The sequence below is a fragment of the Emys orbicularis genome, chromosome 7 (genome assembly GCF_028017835.1).
Source record: "Emys orbicularis isolate rEmyOrb1 chromosome 7, rEmyOrb1.hap1, whole genome shotgun sequence".
NCBI classification, from domain to species: domain Eukaryota; kingdom Metazoa; phylum Chordata; order Testudines; family Emydidae; genus Emys; species Emys orbicularis.
The window spans coordinates 3,603,601-3,624,821 of NC_088689.1; the positions used below are offsets into that span (position 1 = coordinate 3,603,601).

The 21,221-nt window shown below is 55.2% G+C and overlaps 1 protein-coding gene across 1 annotated transcript in view; it reads right to left on the minus strand.

The window, feature by feature from the left end:
* Window positions 1–21,221, minus strand: part of SEMA4G (semaphorin 4G) — a 49,210-nt gene that overhangs the window by 18,270 nt on the left and 9,719 nt on the right. The window contains exon 2 of the mRNA XM_065408422.1: window positions 9,375–9,523. Within this exon, the coding sequence (XP_065264494.1) occupies window positions 9,375–9,523 (149 nt within the window). The remainder of the gene's footprint in view (window positions 1–9,374; window positions 9,524–21,221) is intronic.

Sequence of the window (21,221 nt, forward strand, 5' to 3'; positions counted from 1 at the left end):
TCTAACCTGCTCTTAAAAATCCCTAATGATGGAGACTCCACAACCTCCCTAGGCAATTTATTCCAGTGCTTAACCACCCTGACAGTTAGGAAGTTTTTCTTAAAGTCCAACCTAAACCGCCCTTGCTGCAATTTAAGCCCATTGCTTCTTGTCCTATCCTCAGAGGTGAAGAAGAACAATTTTTCTCCCTCCTCCTTGTAACAACCTTTTATGTACTTGAAAACTGTTACCATGTCTCCTCTCGGTCATCTCTTCTCCAGACTAAACAAACCCAATTTTTTCAATCTTCCATCATGGATCATGTTTTCTAGACCTTAATCATGTTGCTCTTCTCTGGACTTTCTCCAATTTGTCCACATCTTTCCTGAAATGTGGCGCCCAGAACTGGACACAATACTCCAGTTGAGGCCTAATCAGCATGGAGTAGAGCGGAAGAATTACTTGTGTCTTGCTTACAACACTCCTGCTAATACAGCCCAGAATGATGCTTGCTTTTTTTGCAACAGTGTTACACTGTTGACTCATATTTAGCTTGTGATCCACTCTGACCCCCAGATCCCTTTCCGCAGTACTCCTTCCTAGGCAGTCATTGCCCATTTTGTATGTGTGCAACTGATTGTTCCTTCCTAAGTGGAGTACTTTGCATTTGCCCTTATTGAATTTCATCCTATTTACTTCAGACCATTTCTCCAGTTTGTCCTGATCAGTTTGAATTTTAATCCTATCCACCAAAGCACTCGCAACCCCTCCCAGCTTGGTATCGTCCACACACTGTATGAGTGGACACTCGATGTCGTTAGCTAACTCAATGATGAAGATATTGAACAGCGAGCAGCGGTCGGCAAACAGGGCGGCTAACAGGGGAGTTTAAGTGGGAGTTTACAGGGGGAGGTGGAAGGGGAGGCAGGAGGGCGCGGCGGTCGGTGTGCTTTGTTCCCTCAGAGGCTGCAGGCTGAGACCATGGCAGCCATGAGCCAGGCAGCAGGGGACACAATGCAGATGAAAGCATGTAGCAGCTGTGGTATGTATATAGTCCTAGCAGGTGCACCTGATCAGAGGTATGTCTGTATGAAATGCCGCCTACTTGCCCTGTTAGAGGAAAAGGTTCGGGGGTTGGAGATGCAGGTAGAGACCCTGGTAGAGTTTAGAAGGGGGTTTGAGCAGCTAATGGAGCAAAGGCAAGGGGTGACTGAAGGGGAATGCTCGGGGGTGCGGGTGGAAGCGGGGGCTATGGTCTGTGAGGGGGGAATGTCGGGGGGAGAACAAGAGCAGTGGAAGTATGTGACTGTGAGAAGCAGGCCAAGGAAAAGGAGGGCTAGTGAGGGGGAAATAGAACTCAGGAACAGGTTTGGGTGTTTGGCTAACGAGGAGGGGACGCAGCAGGTGGTAACTGATGGTGGGAGGCAGAGGAAGAAAAGAAGGGCAGCTAGTCCAATAGACAGGGGGGAGGAGTTGATGGAAGCAGCATCAATACTCAGCCCCGGGAGGATACAGAATGGCAATAGGGGGACTATAAGGGAAAATAGAGACAGACAGGAGTTACGGCCACAGGGAACGGGGGATAGATTGGTAGATTGCGCTGCCCCCAGGCAAAGGCAGGTTTATGTGATTGGGGACTCCTTACTGAGGAGGTTAGACAGGCCTGTGACCAGGGCAGACCCAGAGAACAGAAGGGTGTGCTGTCTGCCAGGCGCTAAGATACGGGATGTGGACCTGCGGTTGAAAAGGATCCTAAAAGGAGCAGGTAAGAACCCCTTGATCGTCCTTCACGTAGGAACGAATGACACGGCTAGGTTCTCGCTAGAGAGAATCAAGGGAGATTATGCCAGGCTGGGGAAGACGCTTAAGGAAGTCGAGGCTCAGATTATCTTCAGTGGGATTCTGCCTGTTCCTAGAGAAGGACAGCAAAGGGCAGACAGGATTGTGAGGATAAATAGCTGGCTAAGGGAGTGGTGCTATAAGGAGGGCTTTGGGATGTATGGCCACTGGGAGGCTTTCGGGGACAGACAGCTGTTCTCGCGGGATGGACTTCACCTGAGTAGGGAAGGAAATAGACTTCTGGGAGGGAGGCTGGCTCATCTCATCAAAAGGGCTTTAAACTAGGAACTTGGGGGAGACGGTTGGGAGATGTCCAGTTAATCTCCACGCCAGATTCCAACACTGAAAAAGAGGGCAAAGAGATAAGCGCAGATATAGGTAGGGGTAGGGAATTAGACATGAGAAGGAGGGGGCGGATGGACACTACGGGGTCCGTACCAAAGTGCATAACTAATGGGAGAAAGGATAGACAGCATACGGTAAGATGTTTATACACAAATGCGAGAAGCCTAGGTAACAAAATGGAGGAATTGGAGCTCCTGGTCCAAGAAATGAAACCTGATATCGTAGGAATAACCGAAACGTGGTGGAATGGTAGTCATGACTGGAGTACAGGTATGGAAGGGTATGTGCTGTTTAGGAATGACCGGAAAAAAGGTAAAGGTGGGGGTGTGGCGTTGTATGTCAATAATGAGCTAAAATGTAAAGAAATAATAAATGATGCAATGGATAAGACGGAGTCTGTCTGGGCAATGATTACACTGGGTAAAAGAACTACTAAAGCCTCCCCTGAGATACTGCTTGGGGTGTGCTATAGACCGCCGGGATCTAGCCTGGATGCGGACAGAGAACTATTTAATGTTTTTAAGGAAGTAAAAACTAATAAGAGCTGTGTGATCATGGGGGACTTTAACTTCCCAGACATAGATTGGGGAACAAATGCTAGTAACAATAATAGGGCTCAGATGTTCCTAGACGTGCTAGCAGATGAATTCCTTCACCAAGTAGTAGCTGAACCGACGAGGGGGGATGCCATTTTAGATTTGGTGCTGGTGAGTAGTGAGGACCTCGTTGAGGAAATGGTTGTAGGGGAAAACCTTGGCTCGAGCGACCATGAGCTAATTCGGTTTAAACTAAATGGAAGGATTAACAGAAATAAAACTGTGACTAAGGTTTACGATTTCAAAAAGGCCAACTTTAATAAATTAAGGCAACTACTTAGGGAAGTGGATTGGGCTAACATACTTAGAGAGCTAAAGGCAGATGAGGCCTGGGATTATTTCAAGCTGAAGTTGCACGAGCTGTCCGAGGCCTGTATCCCGAGAAAGGGGAAACGGTTAGTGGGCAGGAGAATTAGGCCTAGCTGGATGAGCGGGCGTCTCAAAGGGGCGATCAAGAAAAAACAGAAAGCGTACAAAGAATGGAAGAGGGGAGAGATCGGCAAGGAAACCTACCTTATTGAGGTCAGAGCATGTAGGGATGCGGTGAGAAAGGCCAAAAGCCGTGTAGAGTTGGACCTCGCGAGGGGAATTAAATCCAATAGTAAGAGGTTTTATAGCCATATAAATAGGAAGAAAACAAAGAAAGAGGAAGTGGGGCCGCTGAAGCATGCAGATGGAGTGGAGATTAAGGATAATCTAGGCATGGCACAATATCTAAATGAATATTTTGCGTCGGTCTTTAATAAGGCTAATGAAGGGCTTAGGAATAGAGAGAGCGGGACAGAGGGGAATAAAGGAGGGGCGATTGACATTACAGTATCAGAGGTAGAAGCCAAACTTGACCAGCTAAATGGGACTAAATCGGGCGGACCGGATGATCTTCATCCTAGAATATTGAAGGAGCTGGCGCGAGAAATTGCAAGCCCCTTGGCGATAATTTTTAATAAATCTGTAAACTCGGGGGTGGTACCGATGGACTGGAAAATAGCTAATGTGGTTCCTATTTTCAAGAAAGGGAAAAAAAGTGACCCGGGTAACTACAGGCCTGTTAGTTTAACTTCTGTAGTATGCAAGGTCTTGGAAAAAATTTTGAAGGAAAAAGTAGTTAAGGACCTTGAGGTGAATGGCAATTGGGACAAATTACAACATGGGTTTACGAAAGGAAGATCGTGCCAAACCAACTTGATCTCCTTCTTTGAGAAAGTAACTGACCTTCTAGATAAAGGAAATGCGGTGGATCTAATTTACCTAGATTTTAGTAAAGCGTTTGATACTGTGCCGCACGTGGAATTATTGGTTAAATTAGAAAAGATGGGGATCGATATGAAAATCCAGAGGTGGATAAAGAACTGGTTAAAGGGGAGACTGCAGCGGGTAGTACTGAAAGGTGAACTGTCGGGTTGGACGGAGGTCACCAGTGGGGTTCCTCAAGGTTCGGTTTTGGGTCCGATTTTATTTAATCTATTCGTTACTGACCTCGGAACCGAATGTAGGAGTGGGCTGATAAAGTTTGCGGATGACACAAAGTTGGGAGGTATTGCCAATTCGGAGAAGGATAGGGATATTCTGCAGGGAGACTTGGATGACCTTGTAAATTGGAGTAACAATAATAGGATGAGATTTAATAGTGAGAAGTGTAAGGTGATGCATTTAGGGATGACTAATAAGAATTTTAGTTATAAGTTAGGGACGCACAGGCTGGAAGTGACGGAGGAGGAGAAGGACCTCGGAGTCCTGGTTGATCAAAGGATGACTATGAGTCGGCAATGTGACGTGGCTGTGAAAAAAGCTAATGCGATCTTGGGATGCGTTAGGCGAGGTATTTCTAGTAGGGACAGGGAGGTGCTGCTTCCGTTATACAAGGCGCTGGTGAGACCTCATTTGGAGTACTGTGTGCAGTTCTGGTCTCCTATGTTTAAAAAGGATGAACTCAAACTGGAACGGGTACAGAGAAGGGCCACTAGGATGATCCGAGGAATGGAAAACCTTTCCTATGAAAGGAGACTCGAGGAGCTCGGTTTGTTTAGCCTAACCAAAAGAAGGCTGAGGGGGGATATGATTGCTCTCTTTAAATATATCAAAGGGACTAATACCAAGGAGGGAGAGGAATTATTTAAGCTCAGTAGTAATGTGGACACGAGAACGAACGGATATAAACTGGCAGTGGGGAAGTTTAGGCTTGAAATTAGACGAAGGTTTCTAACCGTCAAAGGGGTGAAATTTTGGAACAGCCTTCCGAAGGAAACGGTGGGGGCGAAAGACCTCTCTGGCTTCAAGATCAGGCTTGATAAATTTATGGAGGGAATGGTTTGATGGGATAACGTGATTTTAGTCAGTTAGGCATTAACGTGCCATCGCGGGTAAAATGAGGGTCCGGCTGTAGAATCTTGCCTGTATGCTCGGGGTTCTGCTGATCGCCATATTTGGGGTCGGGAAGGAATTTTCCTCCAGGGTTGATTGGCAAAGGCCCTGGAGGTTTTTCGCCTTCCTCCGCAGCATAGGGCAGGAGTCGCAGGCTGGAAGATTCTGTTGTGGGTGGGTCAGCTTTTGTGGCCTGCATCATGCGGGAGGTCAGACTAGATGACCATATTGGTCCCTTCTGACCTTAAAGTCTATGAGTCTATGAGTCTATGAACAGAACCGGAGGAGCTTAAACCACCCAGCTTATGCCCTGGAGAATCCGCCCCACGAGGGGCACTGCCCACCGATGTGAAGCTGTAGGACCCAAACCCACCACCTCCTGGGCCAGACAGGGATAGGGAGGGCAGGACTCCGCTGTGCCGAATTCTCCGCTGGCGTAGGACCTTGCGCCAATGCCTGAAGCTGCTCTCCCCCACCCCCAAGCTTTGAGTGACGTAGCGCCTGGGGGGGCTGCGATTGGCACCATCAGACCCTCTCTCTGCTGCCCTGGGAGACCCACTTAATCTCTCCATGCAATTGGGGTCACAATTCTTCTTGTCTGCTGCCCAGGCTCCGCCCTACCTATTTCAAAGCTCTCTGAGGCAGGGGACGGTCCCTCTGCCTGTGCAGCGCCCGGCGCACCGGGGCCTCGCGGAGCCACCATAATACACATCATAAAACGCTCGTGCAACTGGGCCGCTGCTGCCGTCGTGACAAAAGCCCAGGGGCCCCTCGTGGGAAAGGCTCGGAGAGACAGAGACGGGAAGCAAAAATGCCCCTCCACCGCCCGGCGACACCGTCCTGCCCATGCAGCGGGGCTGGCAGAGAAACGGCCTTGCTGTCAGTAAGACCCCCGGCTGGACTGGCCCCTCGCGGGGGAGGACAGCTCCGCGGAGGCTGGCACAGAGACAACATTCATCACCAGCCAATTTGTCAGGCTGCAAAATCGCATCCGCTGCGCCCGTCAGCCGGGGGGGATCTTAAAATCGGGACACAAAAGACCGTGTGTGTGTCCAGGACAACAGGATCTGGAAGGACTTAATGGCTGGAAAACCTTAACTCTACCCTGCAACAGTCTGATCTGTGGGCGCGTATCCTTAGCTGCCGGCTACTGCCAGTCCTGCATGCCCATCGCAGCGTCTGGGCTGGAAGTGCAGGAGACCCTGGGCAGAGAGGGCTGGGGTAGGAGGTGCCAGCCCCGTTCATCCCATCGAGCCAGCACCCTGGGGGTTCCAGTTGTCCCAGGCACCCAGCAGCGGCTGCGGAGTTGGAGGGGAGGCAGACAGGGGCGCTCGGCAGGTGTCAAGTTCCTGCAGGAGGGGGTGGCCAGGGGATCCGGGGATGGGGGGGGGTGTCCCAGCGTTGGGGGGGGGGAAGGACTTTAGCGGCAGCATTTGGGGTGGGCTGGCAGGGGAGGGGAAAAGCGGGAGCACCCACGAGTGGATTACAGAGGTCACGGCTTGGGGGAAGGTGCTGGCGCTTGGGGCAGCGAGGAAGGGGACACTGGACCGAGGGCGTGAGGCAGACAGGCGGAGAAGAAGCCGGGACGGGGTGAGGCGTCCAGCTTTGGGGAGACACTGAACTGGCCGTAGGGGGGCGCAGGGGAGCTAGCAGCTGGAGGCTGCAGGGACTTCAATGGAGCGTGTTTGCAATGGCGCCCAGGAGCATGGCATGGGGGAGGGGGGGCAGTGGGCCCGGGGGTTAAAGGTCACATCTGGGGAGGAGCTGGGCGCCAGACGTGTTTGACCACGTGGGGTTTGGGGTAAGGGGTTCTGCGAGACGGGAACAGGTGCTGCCTGGTGCCCGTCGCCATCCTGGCTGGAGGCACGGCCCGCGGCTTAGACGGGCAAAGGGCTCTGCCGCTGCCCAGGGAACCAGTGCTCCACAATCCCCGTCCGCCTCAGCCGTATGAAGGATGAACAGCTGGGGCTAGCAGAGAGCCTGGCCAAGGCAGTGCGGCTTGCAGCGCTTCCTCCAAGCGGCCGCGCTCGGGTTGGGGAACAGCAGAGTCCCCAAGGGAGGGCTGACTGCTGAGGACACCCTGCCCCCGGTCCCTCCAGCCTCCTCCTGCACCCCGATCCCCCCCACTCTCTGCCTGGGGCAAACAGCCTGGTCTTTGGCCTACTCCAGATTCCTGGGCTTCTTGCTGGGTGCAGGAGAACAGGTCTGGCTATACTGGGGGGCCCCTTCTCGCCTTAACACCTGTGCCCCCAGACCGTGCTGGGCTTTATAGCACCACGGGTTTGGTTTGGTTTCAGCTGCTGGGTGCCAGGGCCCAGGGAGGAATTTGCAGGAAGGGTGATCTCCCCAGCCCGGCTTGCTCAGCGGACAGCAGCCGGCATTGCCGGGGGGCGTGGCATGCACCCCAAAGGAAGGAGGTAAAGCAGCTGAGACTTTGCGGGAGAAGCACTTGGGGGCATCAGCTGGGAAGACAGATGGACCAACCCCAATACGCAGCCGCAAGTCACGGCTCCAGTGCAGCTACTGGTACCTGAAATGGCCGTGAGGTGATGGACCGGCCCCAGGTGGGGACAGGAGCAGCAAACTGCACCCTGGTCAGGCAGAGGGGGATGCTGGGAGCAAACTCACTTGGTACCAAGAACTAGCTCGGCTAAGGCAGATCACGGAGAGATGACGGAGCCTGGTCGTTGATACTAATGACTGGAATCACGGCAGCGCCAGCCGAGATCCGGGCCCCCGGGTGCTAGGTGCTGTGAATAACAAGAGAACGTCCCTTCCCTGTCCTGAAGAGCTCACCATAGACACAGCCAGGCAAACAAGGAAAGGATTACTAGCCCCGTTTTGCAGATGGGAAACTGAGGCACAGAAGTGACTTGCCCAAGGTCACGTGGGGATCCTGAGGCACAGCTGGGAAACCAACCTCGATCCCCTGCGTCCCAGTCCTGTGCTTTAGCCGCATGCCCGCCCGCCCGCCCTCTCTCATGGACTTGAGAGTCAATTTTGCCTGCTCTGCCAAGGAACACCCCCCTTCGGCCGCCTGGCCCTGTGGGTGGGAGTGGAGCAGCTTGCACTGCTGCTGCTGCGCCTGTAGAGGGCGTCCCCTCTGGGGCTGTCAGCCTCGAGCCGTCCACTAGCATGCAAAGCTCTCGTTCCTGCCCCAGAGAGAGGGCAGGTGCTGTGAGCAATGGGCGTCACCCCAACCAACTGGGCAGCAACACAGGGCGCTTTGGGAACCGCTAGGGGAACCCGGCCCATTTCTGCCCTTGACGTCCAGGCTTCAGAAACAGCCAGTACGCGCCCCGTTCCCTGTGCCGCCAGGTTGGGAACTCTCTGATGAACAGGTGTTTTTCCCCCTCAAAAAAAGCCGATTTATCGAAACCGAAACTGTTCACGAAACTAGGTCAGGATCAATGAAACGCCAGACTTGGAAACCTTTGGTCAAAGAGACCAGAGACTGTCGAACCGGAACGTTTCGGGTTGTCGTCAAAATTACTTTGAGTTCAGAAATGTCTGTAAATTTACACTAAAAAAAGAGAGTGGGGGAGGCTAAAGGGGTCGAAATGTTACGTTTGGACTGACCTGGACAGTGGATTTTTGGTTCTTGAACAGTTTTGACATTTTGACTTTTTTCCGCAATTTGGGACAGGAACATTTTTCACACTGTTGAAAATTCTCCTGGGATTAGAAAACCGTGTCTCACCCAGCCCTAACGAGCATCCAGCTGGAGCTGTTAATTGCTCTCCAGAATCTCAGCTTGTATTACAAACTAAAAAGTCGTTAGCTGTCCTCCTTAGGAAGAGGATCTCGACAAGCGTCACTGAGGCAGAGAGCCTGGGGCAATCGCTAGAAGAGGTGAAAACTCCCTCCTTCAGCTCTGCCAGGGGTTAGCTCAGACACTCAGGGACACCAATTCAAACACCAGCCTGGTTAATTCTGTCACTGCTCGTGGGAGAAAGCAGAGGGAAGGTCACCGATCCGCACATTGTCCTGGGAGCCAGGCCTCGTTTTGGGGAGACACGTGGGCGGAGCTTATTTTTGTGGGTGGAGCTTAGAAGAGTACCACCACCTTGCCCTCCCCCCACACCAATCTGACCCCTATATGTTATTTTAAAAAAAAAAGGCAGCTAGGAGCCAAGGCCAAGATTCCAAGTGACCAGTGACTCGGTTTTGCCCAGCTGCAGACGCCTGACGCATCCAAACCAATCAACTGGCCATTCAGGAACCTCAGCCCAGACCAGGCGGGGTGTTGCTCACCTCCCTCTGGGAGCCGTCGGCAATGTTGCTGGAGTTTAAGGCGAATATGGCCCCTCGCGCTCCCACATAGAGGATCCCCTTCTCGTCCTCCAGCAGCAGGGTGGTGTAGTTCAGGGTGTGGCTGCTGAAGCGCCGGATGTCGGACAACTCTGTGTGGGGAGAAGCACAGGGCAGTGTTAGAACAGGACACTTGGCGAGTTGGCTCAGCTCATCTAGGGTGAAATTTGCTCCTACAAGAAGGTCTAGGTCCCACTCCAGCCCAGAGGGATCTAGGTCTCTGGGACTAGCCCTTTGTCCTCGCCCTCCAAACGGGTGAATTGCACCTCTAATGCACCTGCATGAGACAGGAGTGGGGATAACTTCCCTGGCATTAGCAGGGAAATCCACTTCTCGTATCCGCAGATCTATACGAGCGGACATTTCCCCAGGCCCGTGCCGGAGGTTCCTGGGTGCTATTGTGAGATTTCAAAGGGGAGAGAAGGATTCAGGATTTGGCCGTGCACAACGGGGAAATCCTTCGCACCTCCAGAAGGGGACGGAGCTGGGGGTCTGTTGGCCGTGGGCGCGCCGAGGGGCCTGGCAGAACTAAACTGCATCGGAATGGTCACTCCTGTAGACAGGCAAAGCGGAGCAGGAGCTGCGGACAGCGCTCAGCGTCAGCAGCGCGGGTTTTGGAGCCAGACTCACCCAAAGGCGGGGCTGGAAGGGGCCCTGAGAGATCCCCCAGCCGATCTCCACGGGGTGGGAAAAGGAAACCAAGCGTCCGGATGAGTCCGGGCAGAGGAACCGATGCCCTTCTGCAGAGGCGCCGGGGCACACGCAGGCAGATGCGATTGCTGCTGCCGCGCTGCATTTATTAGGAGCTGAAGGACAAGGCTGCTTCCCCGGAGCCGCGAGCCGCACACCAGCTGTCCATGCTGGTCCCTCGGATTCAGCGCTTGCTCTTTGCTAGGCTGCTGTATCAGGTCCCCCAGCTCCAGGGAACCCCGCTCTCTCACCTCTCTCTAAGCGCTGCATGTACCAGGCACTCGGCTGTCACTCCCCCGGGCTGCACAGCTCGTAGCTGGACCTTTGCCTTGGCTCAAGGGGGTCCATAAGAAACGTGAATCTGGGCTTTACGGCCAGATGGGAACAGCAAACTCCTGCAGCTGTGGAGTTGGGTGGGGAAGGTGCTGGTGCGGGGGGACGCAGGCTCCCCCCCAGACTTTGCCCAACGGACTGCTGCTTCTCTATCCCACAGATGGGGGGCGGTGGAGAAGTGGGTCCCTGCATGCTGGGCCTGGGGCGTCCTGGCAGGGGAGAGGTTTCAGCAGGGAGACCGGTTTAGGGAGAGCACGTGGGCACAGGCGGCAGCGTGAAGGGGGGGAGCAGAGAGAGAGAGCAGGAGGGAACGGGAGCAGACACATGCAGGAACGACCAGAACTTAACGCAGAAGGAAGCTAGAGAAGGGATCCGAGGAATCGGGGACTCCCAGGAGCCCAGCCCTCAGCCCCATCCTCGGACTGTTATACCCTCTCCATTCCCACTTGGCAAAGGGAGCTTCTCACAAGCTGAGCTGGCCCTCTGAGGGGCTTGGGGGCTCAGACCAGGTGTAGCCACCTCCCCAGGTGGACGGAATAGGTGTGGGGCAGCAGGGAACTAGAAACCAGGCCTGAGGGGGAAGAGAAGGGCAGCCTGAGGTCGGGGAGAGGGGGAGAGCCATGCAGGGAGCAGGAGCCTGCTGGGGGAAAACCCCCAGCGTGGAGGACCACCGAAGAGTCGTGTGGCTGGAGGGAAGGCAAGGCAGGCTGCAGTCCAGGCTGTAAGCCAGGGGAAGCCCTGAAAAATGACCAGGGAGACTTTGGAGCCTAGAGGGAAACTGAGGCAGCAGATGGGCCCAAAGCCAGCCCAAGCGAGTCCCTGCTCAGAGCGTCTCCCCTGCCCCCTGGCTTTAGGGCATTACAGGACCTCCCCACATCGGTTTGCACCAAGTACCCACATGGCTGGGAGGAGGCACCTTTCCAAGCGGCACCAGCTGGCAGGGCTGCCCATGACCATGGCGTGGTACGTTCAGTTCCCCTTAGGGCTGCCAGCCTGGCTCATGGCCAGGGGCAGGGAGAGACAGGCAGATGGACGGGAAGTGGGGGCTGGCTGGCGGCTTGCTGCTTCCCTTGGGGGGGCCGAGGCCGGCTGGGGTTTCGTAAGCAGAAGTGGGAAAGCCTCGTCCGGCTGCCGGGCTGTGGCGGGGGAAGCGGCTGTGACGTCACAAACACCGCAGGGAGACGGGGCTCTGTTCACAGCATGGCGGGAAAAATTAAAACAGAAGCCAATGGCCTAGGAAGGGTTTTAGTGTAGTGATGAAGGACTAACTGCCGGGAACCCCCAGCGCCTTATCTTGGCTCTGCCACAGCTTCCCTCTGCGGCCTTTGCCACGTCACCCTCTCTTTGCTCTGGTTTAAGAAGAGGAACCGTGGGGTCCTTACCCAGCCCAGGAAAGGGGCTGGGACAAAGCCGGCTGGAAACCTGTTTAGTGAACAACTTAAAAACGGTCTTCATTCGGAAGTGTTCGAATGAGCCAATTTTAAGTTTTGTGGGTGACATTTATCCACTTTCCACTCCGCAGATTACTGAAAACATTCTCCCAAACATTCCATTTCCACTGGCCAAAGCCCTGGTTTGGGGGAAACAAAACACTGCCATACAAATGTGACACCATTTTTTTTTTTTTTGGCCAATTTTATTTTTAAAAAGGTTGGGGGGTTTTCCACCCCAAAAAAGCCCCTTTTCATTTGAAGAAATTGAAAGCAGCCCCAGGAGTGAAGATTAACCAGTGTTTGAAGGTGTGCACCAAGTATTATTATTTAAACAGCTCGGCTAACGAGCGAGGAGGACAAAAGAAATAAATGAGGAGGAAGGTCTTGTGGAAAGCAAAAGGCCCTAATTGCTTTCAGTCTCCTGTTGGAAAGTTTTCTCCACTAATTAAAATCCCTCTTTAGATTCAGGAGCCATTAGTGTCTGGGTCCTGCTCCAACAAATCACACCGTTTATGACACCGGTGTCCTTCCACTGCTGTCAGGAGAAGAAAATGAGTCCCCGGAGAGCCCGGCTGAGGGCTGTGTACAGAGCACGGCTGGAATTCATCAAGGAATAGTGTTGTCTAGGAGTTATAGAGCCAGACACAAAAGGAAGGACGCACGGAAACCTGACTGCGGCTGTAGGGAAAAGAGCCAAACCTTTCCACCCTGCAGTGCCATCTCCCTACAGGTGCCCAGAGGTTTGTGTCTTGCTCCTGGGGCTAACGCGCACAGGAGCTGCGATTCGAAACTGAAGGGACACAGGATGAAGTGCTCCCGGGGCCCAGGTCCACACCAGAGGGAGCTTTCCCAGGGTTTAGTCAGTTGCTAGGGGCGAAAGTGGGGCTCAGCCTCTGTGGCCCACCTGACACATGGCCCCCCCGCTGCGGCTGCTCACCGGGGGCACAATGGAGCCCACCAGCAAGGGCGGGGGCACTCCCTGCACGGCGACTGGGCCACGCTAATTTCACACAGGCCCCCGAGGAGCCATTGCCTGGGAACAGCATCTGGGCCCGATCCTCAGGGGCCTGCAGAAAGAAGGTAACTAACCAAAAGCCCCGGGCAGCCCTAGCACCACGGGGCCCTGCTCCCTAATAACAACACACTAAACAAACAGCAGAGCAAGGAACAAGGATCTATCCCCAGCGCTGCCTCGGACTCACTGTGTGACTTTAGATGGGTCAGTTAACCTCTCTTGCGTCAGTTTTGCTGGCACAATGCGGATAATGCTAGACAGAGACGTGTGTGTGTCCCCGTCCTACGTGAAAAGCCAGCAATGGTTGGGAGGGGGTTTGAGATCCTTCAGCTCTGTCACGAGGCTGCTGGGTGACCTTGCCTCAGTGTCCCCATCTGTAAAATCGGGATAATAATACCACCCTCCTTTGTAAAGCATGTTGAGAGCTGCTGCTGAAGATTGCTAGAAACGCCAGTATTATTATTTTGCACATGTAATATTGATCGTAGAGTCCTGCCCAGTGGCCCCACTCAGGACTGGGGGCCCACTGTGCACGATGCTGTACATACGTCCCTTCCCCAAAGAGCTTCCAGTCCACGAAATGACTGGCCTGACCAACTGCACACGCAATCACTGTGACAGTGTGTACAACGGAGGCGCACAATCGCCCGCCCAAACAACCCGGCATCCAGACAGGCAAGGTAGTCGCATCGTTAAACTTTTATGAGCAAACCGGCCTATGCAGAGTAAATAAAGGAAATCCCCCGAGCAAAGCACAAACCATCTGATCTTGACCTCCAGGGTGCTGGAACCCGAGCTGAGGGGAGTGGGAACAGCTGGCAGGCACCTGCCTTTGAAATGCCGTTGCTGCTTCAGTAATGCACAACAGCAGAGCGACTCTCCAAAGCGGCCAGGAAACGAACGAGACGTTCTAGGCTCCGGCCACGGGGAGGGAAGGTAACTTAGGCCAAGAGCTGCAATTAACCAGGTGACTTCCCAACCCACAGGACCCCCGGCTGCCATCTGCTGCGACGTGGGAAATCAGGCACTTGCAAGCAGTCACCGCGTGTGTGTTGTGTGCACCTCATGCGGCGCCAGGCATTGGCATTCTCTCCCCGAAGGCTGCTGTGAGTGCTATACATTGCAAAACCCACTGCACCCCGGCAACCGCTGCGTCCCTGGAGAGCCCGCGTCGGACGCTTCCTGGCCGGATCTGAGAAGGTCGGGCTGACGTGGCACAGGGAAGAGACCGGCCTTTGATTGCCTTGCCAAAGCGTGTGCTTCTGCTCTGAGGGAACAACTGGGGGGGAACCCAGTTCTACGTAGCTTCCCACCCAGTGGATCGTGACAACGGCCCAAAGCCAGAGGTCTCCTCTCCTGCAGCCTCCCAGTTAAAGCACCAAGAGTTCTGCCGGAGCAAGGCCAGAGGAACAGGGCAGGAGGACCTGCTGCCGATGCCTTAGAGCCGTGGTCCCCAACCTTTCCGTGTGGCGGGCGACCGCGTTGGGGACCCCTGCCTTAGAGACTGTCACATTACCGCGTTCCCCTGGAGCGATTTTTCTCTTCTAACACGGCGCGTCCCCAGCCAGCCTGATGCCCTCCAGGCTCCAGCATGATGGACGGACGCCAGCTGCTGGCAGCATGGGGCCGCTCCGGATCGAGACCCTCCCACATGCTTCCTGCGCTTGCGGCCTGGGTTGGGTTGGCTGGATTTGCCTGGAAGCTGGGACCACGCAGATCGTCTCTCGGCTAGTTACGGGATCGGGGATGGGGGCGCCTGGGGGAGGATGCAGATTTATCCCAGTAGTTCAGCTCCCGGTGTGAACCCAACCAGGGCGGGGTTCTCTCCTTCCAGGTCCCAAGGCGCAGGTGTCTGCCTGGATCTACTGCTCAGCAACGGGGGGGGGGGGGGGGGGGCGGTGGAGGGGGGAGACAGAGGAGTAGGGGCTGGGGGGCTCCAGGTACCTTTCACCAGCATTCAAAAAAGCCCCTTGCCCCCATGTGGGGACTTTTAGTATGAAAGCGAGCTGGGAGGGGGCGCTGGCCAGACACATGGTCACTGACCTCCCTGCTCCCCAAGCTGGGGGGGGGCCCAGGCCCAGGGGGGGGCCCAGGCCCATGGGGGGGCCAGAGCCCGAAGCTCACAACCGCAGGTCTCTCGCCCCACCCCGCGCCCAAACTGCGACATCCACCCGTTTTGTGTTACTTCAGTCCCACAGCCCACTCTGTAACCAGCCAGCTCTGCTACAAGGACTCAGAGCTGGACGAGCCCCCTCCGCTCCCTGATTCTGTCCTCCCTGCCCGGGGCCCTGCCGTGTACAATTCCGAGTTCGGACAGCAGGATACATGTGCTGGCACAAAGGCCTGGGAACAGGCGGGAGAGATGCCGTTGGCACGTGGGCGTGGAGAGCAGAAATCGCTCGCATCATAAATTCCCCAGCAGCCGCCTGGAGCCCAGGTTTCGATCTTTGTGAGATCCTCCGAGTTTCGTTTCTTAAGCGGAAGCTTTGGAAACGGTTTTCACCTCCTCCCGCCCTCCTCCAGCCTTGGGAGCTGGGAAGATGGACGCGGAGGGAGGGGAGCGGACAGGGCTGGGTGGGCAGGTGCTGCCTGGGGGAAGTACAGGTCTGGGGTGGAGCTCAGCCCGGATAATATCCCAGAGCCATCTAAACCCGCCCACGGCCCCTTTCTGTGCTCCGCTGCCTGCCTCCCAGCTGCTGTGCCAGTGGCTAATTTGGTGCCCTGGGATGTGCTGAGACCCCTCCTAAGGACCGAGACAAGCTCCGCATGTTATCAGGCTGTAGGGTCACGCGTGGATACTTCAGGGTCGCTGCGTGGGGGCCAGTGCAGGCAGCATCCATGCAGCCGCTGCAATTCAGGTGCTGACCGAGACTCCTGCACTGCAGGAAGCCGTGTGACTTGCACCCGAGCCCGCCCCCCCCCCCGCCCCCGCAGCACCAGATGGGGCCCAGGAGCAGGGGAGCGAGACGGAAGAGAGCCATGCAGATGGCAAGGAGCCAGCCTGCCATCGCCCCAGCAGCCAGAGAGCCAAAGCCACGGGCTCATCTGGCCATGGGCCACCCCAACGGCAGCACCCAGCCCTCCTCCCCCAGCCACAGAGTCACAGCTATCAAGGCCAGAAGGGACCAGTGTGAGCCTCTCATCTGACCTCCTGTCTAGCACAGGCCAGAGACCTGCCCCAGAACAATCCCTAGGGCCGATCTCTTAGAAACTAGCTTCTGTTCTAAAACCAGCCAGGCCTGATTTGAGAATCGCCAGTCCTGGAGAATCTGCCTCGGCTCTTGGTAAATGGCTCCAATGGTTAATTACTCTGACTATTAAACACTGGCACCTTCTTTCCACTTGGGATGACGGTCTCTGCTGGCGGATCTGAGCGAGCCTTTTAACAACCCCATTGGCCTGGTACCAAGGCGGTCGCACCGGGAAGGAGCTGTCATCCCAGGAACCTGTCTGCCTGCTGATAACACGCCCAGTGGGTCCAGAGATCAGAGCTGGACAATGGAGCCTTTGGCTTGGATCCGCCCCAGGTTGGCCATGCTCTGTGGCCGGGGATAAAACAGGTTGATGATGGGTCCAGGGGGATGGGTGACCATAGCACAAAAGGCTCCATCATGACGGATCCCCAGAGAGACCATGGCTAAGAAGGCCTGGAGCCTACCGTCCCCTCTTACCTGCAACAGACTGGCCCCTGGGGCTCGGTAAAGCACAGTGCCAGGACATGGGGGAATGAGGAAAGCTTGCCCGGGGTGTGTGTGTGTGTGTCTGTGCTGTGCCTGTCCCAGGGGAGGGAAGCGGAGCAGGTTTTCACTCCAGCAGTGGAGAAGAAGGAGGAATCTGCAAGGACCCTTTTCCCAGCAGCGTCCAGCCTAACCCAGTTTTGCCTTCTGCAGTGAAACGAGGTCTCGGTAATGGCTGCGTGCCAGCGCAGAGAGCTGGCGCAGTGGGGCAGCAGCTCCGTCAGGACCAGGCACACACTGATTCTGCATGTGGCCTTGATAAGGATTCTTACGCAGTTGCCGATGGAGTCAAACGATGGTGCCGCCCCAAGTGAGCGGAGAAGCACAGATCCCATGCGCAGGAGCTCGCCCAGCCGACAGGTTTGCTGAGCCGTCCTCCAAAGGGTTACTGGGGCCTTTGAGTGTTATTGTCCTGGAAAGCGGCCGAGCAGTGCCCCTCCCTGCCCAGGACAGCGGGTAGCTGGTCACACACCTGAGGCCGGGTGTATGCTACGGAGTTCGGCTGCCATAGCTCTGCTGGCCAGGAGTGTGGAAAATGACACCCTGAACCACCATAACTGTGCTGGCAAAATCCCCAGTGGAGACGTAACTATGCCAGCAGAAAAGCACTGCTAGCAGCGGCCTGACATCGGGTTCGGGGAGGGGGGGCAGCTGTGCCAGCAGTTACCTTACAGTTCATCTACACTAGGGGGTTCTGCCAGAGTCAGGCCTTAGCGACGGGAGCCGCGTACAGAAAACCCCGGTCTTTAGAGAGAGGAGGCATGTCGGTAAGACCCCGGTCCTTAGAGACGGGAGACACATCGGGAAGACCCGGGTCCTTAGAGAGGGGAGAAGCGTCGGGAAGACCCCAGTCCTTAGCGACGGGAGACGCGCCAGGAAGACCCTGGTCCTTAGCAAGGGGAGATGTGTCGGGAAAATGCCGGTCCTTAGACACTGGAAACGCGTCGGGAAGATGCCGGTCCTTAGAGACGGGAGATACGACGGGAGGACCCCGGGCCTTAGAGACAGGAGACATGACGGGAGGACCCCGGTCCTTAGAGAGGGGAGAAGTGACAGGAAGATGCTGGTCTTGAGAGGGGGAGAAGCATCGGGAAGACGCCGCTCCTTAGAGAGGGGAGAAGCGACAGGAAGATGCTGGTCTTTAGAGGGGGAGAAGCGTCGGGAAGACTCTGGTCCTTAGAGAGGGGAGAAGTGTCGGGAAGACGCCGGTCCTTAGAGAGTGGAGAAGCGTCGGGAAGATGCCGGTCCTTAGCGACGGAAGACATGACGGGAGGACCCCGGTCCTTAGAGAGTGGAGAAGCATCGGGAAGACGCCGGTCCTTAGAGACAGGAGACACAATGGGAGGACGCCGGTTCTTAGAGAGTGGAGAAGCGTCGGGTGAACGGATGCTTTGGGGGGAGGAGGGGCAGCACGGGGGTCGAGGAGAGGCAGACAGCGGCTGCAATGCACTTGGGGGTGACGTGGCAGCTGGGCTGCAGTGCTGGGCGACGCACTGCCATGACGGCACAGGAGGCCCAAAACATACATCGCAGGCGGCTTCGCTGGTCCCGCAAGCCAGAGATGCAGGACAGACGCCACAGCGGGGCTACGTGGTGACCCTGCGCCAAGTCATTGCCCAGGGGGCTTGGACACCACAGCTGGTGAAGAGAGCCCAGCTGCAATGGAGCTGGGACCATGTCCACCAGCGAAGGATCTGGCCCCTGGTCCCTATGATCTTCATAAGAACGGCCATCCTGGGTCAGACCAATCGTCCGTCTAGCCCAGTATCCTGCCTTCCAATGGTGGCCCGTGCCAGACGCTTCAGAGGGAATGACCAGAACACGGAAATTATTGAGTGATCTAGCTCCTGTCATCCCATCCCAGCATCTGGAAGTCAGAGGTTTAGGAACACCCAGAGCACAATCTTGGCTAATAGCCATTGACCGATCTAGCCTCCATGAACTTTCTAATTCTTTTTTGAACGCAGTTACATTTTAGGCCTTCACAACATCCCCTGGCAATGAGTTCCACAGGTTGACTGTGCGTTGTGTGGAAAAGTACTTCTGTTTGTTTTAAACCTGCTGCCTATTCATTGGGTGACCCCTGGTTCTTGTGTTATGTGAAGGGGTAAATAACACTTCCCTATTCACTTCCTCCACACCAGTCATGATTGTATAGCCCTCTATCATATCCCCCCCCTTAGTCGTCTCTTTTCCAAGCTGAACAGTCCCAGTCTTTTTAACCTTTCCTCACACCGAAGCTGTTCCGTCCCCCTGATCATTTCTGTTGCCCTTCTCTGTACCTTTTCCTATTGTAATATATCTCTGTTGAGATGGGGCGACCGGAACTGCACCCAGCTGCTTCAGAGAGCGGCTAGTTCTGGCAGCTGTTTGAGTCCGAAGGAAATCTCCGAAAGTTTAGGCAGTCCGTTAAGTCACCTCTAACGTTGATAACCCAGGGCACAGCTGAGCTGCCGTATTTCAGGCAGCCAAGCTCACTGCAAGAAGAGCCTAAAGCTTTCCTGTTTGCCCCAATTGTGGCACATGTCTATTGGAGCCCCAAGGGTCAGAGATTAGCTTTACACTTCCCTCCCTCTGCTCACCTTACAGGGATGCAGCCTACAGCGCGAGAGGCAATTGAACAGGCCTGGAGCCAGGCTGGGAAAGTTAGACGGAACCGCTCCAAAATATTGGGGGAGGGATAGCTCAGTGGTTTGAGCATTGGCCTGCTAAACCCAGGGTTGTGAGTTCAATCCTTGAGGGGGCCGTTTAGGGAACTGGGGTAAAAATCTGTCTGGGGATTGGTCCCCCTTTGAGCAGGGGGCTGGACTAGATGACCTCCTGAGATCCCTTCCAACCCTGAGATTCTATGATTGTAGGCGTAAAAGCAAACCCGCCCTGCGCTCTTGCTGTCTCACAGCTTCCACCTGGGCGCAGGAAGATCGTAGAATAATCGGAAAATGATCTTCCGTCAGGGAGGTTTTAACATGTATTTCTCTGCAGAGGTTCAGAAAGGCCCCCTCCAAACACAGCAGTGGGTCAGACTGAGCTGGGAGCTAAGACAACGAGAAACCAGCTGGGGAAAAATCCAGAATTGCGTTCCACCCCTTTCTATGAACGAGGGGCTAGCGCAATCAGAGGGTCTGTAAACAAGAGGCATTGGACCTGCCAGGGATGGCTAGATGGCCAGCCAGGTAGGGGGCGGGACAAAGATGGGTCTTATTGACTAGTGATGGTGAAGTGTGTGAGATGAACTTCCATGCCCCATAAAGTACCAGCTGGGCTGGTACAGAATGGGTACCGGTCCAAGTACCAGGTGGGCCAGTGTGGAATAAGAACATAAGGATGGCCAGACTGGGTCAGACCAAAGGTCCATCTAGCCCAGTATCCTGTCTTCCGACAGTGGCCAGTGCCAGGTGCCCCAGAGGGAATGAACAGAACAGGGAATCATCAAGTGATCCATCCCCTGTCGCCCATTCCCAGCTTCTGGCAAACAGAGGCTAGGGACACCATCCCTGCCCATCCTGGCTAATAGCCATTGAATGGGTACCAAGTAGGTTGGTGCGGAATGGGTACCGGTTCATGTACCAGGTAGGCCAGTGCGCAATGGGTGACCTACCCAGCAGGGTCAGGTAGAGTATGTGACCCTCAGCCTCCTTTCTCGTTGATTCTTGACTCCGTGTGCTGAAGCGTTAGCGTCCTGCCGTGCTGACTTGAGATGCATTTGACTGCAGGTGCAAACAGAGGCCCATTTTGGGACAGATGGAACAAAGGGCCCTGCTTTCCATCCATCCTTCTGCCCAGCACAGCTGAACGCCATGGGAAAAGTCAGAAGCAGCCGTGAGGCCTGTGCCAGACCTACCCTACAGGGAAGTCTAGGAATATTATTCCTTATGTGTTGCATTCTCTTGCTCACTCTTCCCTGAATCCGTGCTACGGCAGCTATATTTCCAGTGCCTGAGGCGCACGTAGCCCCTCCCCGCCCATAACCCAGATTCTGATCTGTTACAAATTTACCGCAGCATTGCTCAATTCTGACTTCAATTCATTTACTCTGGATTTATCCCAGCGTCTCCCGGACCAGAATTTATGACTCGACCCCCTCTGCGTTTAACACAGGATACTTTACGTAAAGTTGGTCACATCTGCAGCACCAGCCGCGGCGTCCAGATGTTTCGTCTAGACCAGTATTTCCTGGTCCCCAGGGGAGGCTGCCTGATGGGGTCATGGCTTGTTAACACACATAGCTGCGTCACAGGGGGACTCCTGGCCGAACACAGGGCTGGAAAGCCACTTCCCCTCCGACTGCAGCTGCCAACCTCCCCTTGGGCTTCCCGCCTGAAACAAGCCCGTTCAGCTGCTCTAGAGTGCAGAGGTGACGGGAGCCAGCCCAGGGGGGAGCTGTGGGGCTGTTTTTAGAGACTGCCACGTTCAACCCTCAGCACAGGGGCTTCAGATGATGCTGGTGAGCATCAAGGGCCAGCGCCGAAGAGCCGGGTCGAGAAAGCTGGTGGCTACGAGATGGAGCCGTCCCCGGAGGGAGGAAGTGGGGCAAAACCTTCAGGGAGGCAGGAAGGGGGTGGGGTGCAGAAGCCCCTGACCC